Source organism: Nicotiana attenuata, unplaced genomic scaffold (assembly GCF_001879085.1).
Source record: "Nicotiana attenuata strain UT unplaced genomic scaffold, NIATTr2, whole genome shotgun sequence".
Taxonomy (NCBI): Eukaryota; Viridiplantae; Streptophyta; class Magnoliopsida; order Solanales; family Solanaceae; genus Nicotiana; species Nicotiana attenuata.
In genome coordinates this window covers 80,514-87,208 of record NW_017673439.1, presented here as the reverse complement: position 1 = coordinate 87,208, position 6,695 = coordinate 80,514, and the positions used below count along the sequence as shown (strand labels likewise).

General features: G+C 33.8%; 1 protein-coding gene across 1 annotated transcript; it reads right to left on the bottom strand.

Annotated features, from left to right (window-relative positions):
• Positions 1-588: 588 nt before the first annotated feature.
• LOC109216385 (protein NUCLEAR FUSION DEFECTIVE 4-like) lies at positions 589-6,161 on the bottom strand. Its single transcript, XM_019380535.1, has 3 exons — positions 5,677-6,161; positions 1,541-2,478; positions 589-1,269 (listed from the first exon to the last, which is right to left on the bottom strand). The coding sequence occupies exons 1-3, from the start codon at positions 5,983-5,985 to the stop codon at positions 792-794; spliced, it is 1,725 nt and encodes a 574-aa protein (XP_019236080.1). The 5' UTR covers positions 5,986-6,161; the 3' UTR covers positions 589-791.
• Positions 6,162-6,695: the final 534 nt, after the last annotated feature.

Sequence of the window (6,695 nt, the reverse complement as noted above, 5' to 3'; positions counted from 1 at the left end):
ATGAATTTATCATCCAAACTAGCCTAACTTGCCTTCAAACTTTGTCAAGTTTTGTATGTAGCCACATCTATGTATAGTGACGGCAAAATGGATAAAAGAAAAAGTTATCCACCCATATTATCCATTAAAAAATGGGTCGGATAATAAATTTTTTTAAAAACGGGTCAGATATGGACAAGAATCATATTATCCACTTAGCAAATGGATAACCAATGAATTCTTTTACATTTGTAAAGGCTCAAATTGGGGGTTCCTTAAGTTTGAGAGACTAGGAATTCTTCCAAAAATGATCTTATTCAAGAAGCCATAAATAATATGGATATCCATATTATCTGCCGGTTAACCCATTTATTATTCGTATTAAATATGGGTCGAGTCGGATAATTTATTCGTTTTGCATTACCCGTTTTTCAACCCATTCATACCCGACCCGACCTGCCTGTTTGCTAGTCCTTTCTATGTATTTTCAATGAATTAAAACAATACCCATTGAAGAAAACAATCTTCTTTGCCTATGTTTTTTAAATGTTGTATATCATTGGTAAATTTTTTGGCTATTTTTGATAGCATGAATAAAATGGCTAGATGTTGGTATATAAATTTTTTGGTACATTCCCGTAAGATTCCCGTAAAAGAGTAGAGTCCATGATGTTCCAATGATGCAACTAGCCCTTCAAAATAATTTGTACACATGTTCTAATGGAGGTCAAGAGAACCCAAAAGAAAATCTTCTAGCCCAACTGTTGATAGGCCCACTTAAAACTCTTCGAAAATTATTGTTGGCTACCACATCAATCCAACAAATTTGCTGTTCTATTTTGCTCGAATCGATCATAAGCAGGCCGAGTTCTTAAGAACAACAACACACTCGAGACAAGTCCTAAAAGAGCAAGACAACCCCACCAGAGAAAAGTTGACAAGTAGCATTTCCTCCCCATACAAACCACTGTATCAGTCATCGTGTGTTGTGCAAAAGTAGCACCAACAGCATTATTGTCATAAATGAGAGCAGCAAGAAAGCCATAGACAAGTGATCCAATAGGGATGTTTGTGATGAGAATGTTGTGGTTCACTCCAACACTATTTGGTCCAAATAGTTCTGATGTAATTGACACTGCTGCAGCAAATATGAATCCTGAACTCAATCCAATTAGAGCTGTTCCTGCTTGGATTGCTGCCTCATTTCCTGTTGCTGCTAGCAAAAAGAATGCTATTGGTGTCGGAACTAATGCAACGGCTAGCCAACCTGTCCTTGCAAAATACAGTTTCCTGCAAAATTCATTTAATTCCCATCTCAATTCAAATCATCTAAAGTCAGTGAGTTTAGAATGAGTGTAATGGCATTATATGTATACATTTTTAATTTATAGAAAGTAATGGGTTCAGTGGAACAGTAAAACCTGCCCTAAATACGCCTCTACGCCTCATAAAACCAAAGTCAGTATGCGGAGTGTTATGACCCATTCCCTTCTTCCACATCCACCCCTTCATACGACCAATAGAAAATAAGGGAACAGAGGAAAAGTGAGCTTTAACTTACGATCTGATGAAATCTGGAGCTGCAGAGAGCAAGCGGCCAAAGAAGGAGAAGGATGAGTACAGTGTGATAAGAGTAGAAGTCATTGAACTATGTCCAAGTGACTGTGCTATTTGGCCAAGATTGTTACTGTAAACAAGCCCAATTGTTCCTCCACAAAAGTATGCAAGATAGTATAGCCAAAAATCCAATCTTTTAACCAGCAACCCTGCCTTGTGTTCTTCTCCAAGCATGTATAACTGATCCTTCCCAATTATTGTTTCACAACATCCTTGATCACTAGCTCCACCGGTGCCTATAATCCTCGCAAGGCTTAGTGTAAGAGTCGGTCCATCACCATTTACGCCGTAGGACATTACATTGATCTGGCTATTCTCGCGACTAAGTAGCTCTTTATGAAATTCAAGATCATCAGCATCAACGAGTAGTAAGCCGGATCCTTGAAGGGAAAAGCTTGAAGAAATTTTCTTTTTAAACCATTTCCTTGCATAGATGATGCCTGGAATTCCCAATGGAATGACAAGAAGTAAAATTGCACCAGCAAAAATTACACGAGTCGTTGATGAATCTGTCGAATGGACAAAGAGAAGATAGAGGCCAGTGATTGCAGCTAGGAAATTTAGTACAACGAATATGAGCTGTTCGTGTTTGATGGCATCAGATGGCAGGGAATCGATAGGGGGTTGTCGGAGGATGGGGACAATGGCTGCAATTGAAGTGATTAAGGGAATGAAGGCATTGAGAAGTAGGTAAATATGAGTAGAAGAAGGATTTATAGCCATCGCAGCGAGGTTGTATAAGGCTGCACTAACTCCATTGAAACTCACAGTGAGTGCAAGTGCTAATGGTCTGTTAGAAGGGAAGTTTTTTATGCAGAGAACAAAGCAAACTGTGTTGAACCAAGTGATGCTGCATCCAGCTAACAAGCAAAGGAAAAATACCTGCAACAATTAGTCAATTAGTCAAAAGGAGCTGACATATTTACAAGCACTAAAGAAGTGCAACATGAAACCAATAAGAATATACTTTTATATTCTTCCGTTATCTTAGAAATAATTTGATTGATTTCTCCCAAGATGGAAGAAAATAAAATGTAGGTGATACTAATTGGTTGAGATTAAGTCTTAGGGTGTGTTTGGTACGGAGGAAAATATTTTCCGTGGAATATGTTTCTTGGAAAATATTTTCTTGAAAANAGAGTGCACGCAAACGTTGGTGGAGATGGAAAATAGAATGCGAAAGGTTAAAAAAGAGTTTTGAAAAATATTGTCGCTTCTCTTGATAGGGAAAACATTTGTCTCTAATTGGAGGAAAATGAGTTCATGAAAAGAACATTTGGGCCCATTGCATTATGGGAGCGCTAGCTTTTTAGTCCAGATTTATATGCCGAAACTATGATTCATATAGCTAACCTCAATTTAATAGGGATTGAGGTATAGTTTTGTTGTTATTGTATTTTTTCTCTAGAAGAAAATGATTTTAGTTGTTAGGAGATTTGTAACTAAGGATTGAAATGGACGATGAAAGGTAAGTTCACGGACAAAAGGAATAGGGAAGGTATATTGTAAGAGACCATACCCCAGAATGCAGTTCAAAGAGAGCTTTCACAGGAACGACCAAAATGAGAGGAGGACAAGTGTCTCTTTGATGCCCCTTTTGTGTTAAGCTACAACGAAAAACTTTCCCTCTAAGAATATCCTTTACTTGACTAAAACCAAATATTCTTTTTTATTTTCCCTTCATATTTTACATCTCCAAATGTTGATAAGAACTATTCTCGAAAAAAAGCATGCTCTAAAAAGAGAGAGAACCGAAAAAACAATGGAAAAAGAAGAACTTGGAGTATTCAGCTTTCTTCTCTAACTTTTTTTATTTGTAGAATAATGTGGACCATTTCGGAACGGATGTTCCAAGGATATTATATTTTTAGCCCGTGTTCCGCTATTATTTTGACAGCGGCTATACAATATCTTTTCCCCATGTTTTAACGTTGGTGTACTGCATACCAGATGTTTAGCGAATTTACGCCGCATGCGGTCTTCAAAATCTGTAATTTTATGCTGTGTTAAATTTTTCCTAATGTTTTCAACTAAATCATACTCCATCCCGAAACTATGTTCTTTTTTTACCATTCAAAAAAAGAATTGACTTCTTTTAAATTTGAAACAGTTTAACTTTAGAGAAACTTTTATAGCCACACAAATAATCTAGCATGTTTAACACTACAAGTTCCAAAAGAATTATAGAAATATAAATGATTTAGGACATTAAATCTACATTTATTTTTCTCTAAAATTTTGTGCCCAGTTAATAAGCTCACATAAATTGGAATGTAGGAAGTATATTTTATGCTGAACAAGTAATATTTCAATACATACTCCACACATAGACTTTGGAACAAAAAAAGGAATTTACATACAAGCTCAGCAAGAAGGAAGTGAAAGATTATAATAATTAAATACCCAAGAAAACCGCTGGATTTTAAATTATTTTCTTAAACTATTAACATATGAAGTTAAAAATATCACAAATAAGATTATATAGATGCCCTCCATGAGAAAATTCAAGGTAGGGTACAAGAAATTAAAGGAGGATGGTATATATTTGGGAAGGTCGTTGCTTCAGGAACCTTCCCAAAGGTACGAGGAAAGAGGGTAATCAAATGCATGGAGTTACTTGGATAAGAATAAATGTACTTTTCTTGGAAACTAATCAAAGAATATTTTGAATTTTGTGGTTCATGGCGCATGGCAAAATTCATTCTTTTTAGCCACAAATAACAGAAAGTACATGCATTAAATAAATTGATGATGCAAGCAATACGTATGTTATATGTGGGAAATCTTAGAATTTTCTAGCCTTTTGAGTAAATTCATAATAGGATAACAAGAAAGGAAGAAGATTTATGATCTTGGACCAAAAATATGATGGGTTATTGGGAAAACTTGACGTTTTCGAACTTATGAGTAACTTCAATTTTTATTGTTGGATGAAAATAAATTTCAACTCCCGAACAAAACAACTACTTCATCTGTTCCACTTTATGTGAGTATTCTCAATTTTCGAAATTTAAACTAAGTGATTTTTTATCAATATTTCAAGATGTATTTTTCTTTATATTGACATGAGAAAAATTGCAACTTATAAGTAGTATTTTTTTGTATATATTTTGAATATCTAAAGTTTAATTTTAAAATATTGAATTAACCTAAGCAAATTAACTTTAAAAATTAGTCAAACTGATTCTTAATAAACACAAAATGCCACATAAATTGGGATGAAGGAAGTATATCAAACATAAAATGAATGATACTGTTTTTGGAAATAATTATGTGATTAAGATAGCTTGATTAGACGACAAATTAAAGAGACAAATTAAACGTATATTTACGACCCTTGCAGGTAACTAAAGCACAAATGAAAAAAGAGGCAACAAATTAAAAAATGATAGCACGGGTTATTCACTGTTTTTTGGACTGCTTTTAAAAAATTGTGTTATTCACTGTTTTTTGGACCTTTTCGAATTACAATAATATCAAATTCCTTAATTCTGACACTGCATAAACTATTTTAAATCAGAAAAAGACAACAAAGAGATTTCAAATTTTTTGGTTATGCACTGTTTTTTGGACCTTTTCGGATTACAATTATATCAAATTCCTGAATTCTGACACTACATGAACTTTTTAAATAAAAAAGCCAACGAAATCGATATATTTGAAAAATATTAACATAAGTATAGATTGAATTACGAATTTAAGAATTAAAAGTCTGATTAGACAATTAAAAAGATAGCATTACCAATACAAACACAAAACTATACCAATATAAAAGAAAGAAAAGCAGAAGATGAAATTTAGATGCAAGATTCATTTTCACTCGCACTTTACTACCCTTTTCACTATGCCATGCCTCCCTCAAATAAAATGAAAAGAAAAAAGATTTAGAACACAAGAATTAAAGATTTAACTTATATGGAGTAAATAATTATTCTGTCTGCCTTATTTTGCAACTTATTAATCTCATTCTTTATGGAATGAGAGTTAGTTAACTATACTTATCTTTTCAATTTAAAACTCAAGAACTAATTCTAATAGGGTAAATTAAAAAGAAAGAAAAAAGAGAGAAATAATACTAACCACAAAATAAGGCAAGGAAATGAGGTCAAGAATGATGAGCCACTGAATCCCGTAACCAAAGAATCCCATGAAAGCAGCGACGAACATGACGAACCACAACGGAAAATACATCAAAGCCAATCCAGAGGACCATCCCAGAGCTTTTCCAAGATCCGACGCCGTCGCCAGGTAGTTCAACTGCACCTGTGAAATTCCTAAAACAGCCTTCAGCTCCGACGAGTAAGCTGAGAAATCGAAGTTGGTTCCAGTGAATGCTTGAATCCATATGGTCGCCACTAAAATCATCCATTTTCTTGATTGTCCTCCCATTCAATTTTAACTAATTATAACAGGAGAGTACCTCTGGCAGTTGGCGTCTGGAAAGAATTTTCGAGAGAATTTGCGTTGTGTACAGACTTTACGTGGCCTAATTTATATGCGTTCGTTTCCTCTAAAAGAGTAAATACTCCGACTGTTTTTTTTGATTGTGACATAAAGTGAAGACATCGACCTAGCTTTCCTGTTGTTCTCCACACCCTCAAAACACAATAAATAATATGGTTATTTTATTATATTACTCTTCAATTATTATTATTGAAAAATTAACTTTGATTATTATAAATTCAAAATATTAAGTAACGATAAGGGTAAAATAAGTATAAACCTGGTAAAGTATTCATCGATTTTCCGATCTGAACAAGTAAGAGTGAACATCTATTTTAGTATAGTTGACAAGTAAACTTAGACGGAGGGGGTATTTATTAGTTTTGGTTTACTTATATTCTAGAATCACCACGGGACATTGTAGTAATAATGAGAGTTGGAATACTTAGAATGAGAACTTATTAATACTTTTCTCGTTCCCATTTAGTAAACTTAGAGTTGGAATACTTAGAATGAGAACTTATTAATACTTTTCTCGTTCCCATTTAGTTATCATGTATATTAAAAATAGTTGTTCGGAAATATTAATTATCTCATAAAATCAGAAGAGAATTAATTAATAATATTTTTCAACTTGGCCCTTACAATAATTGTTC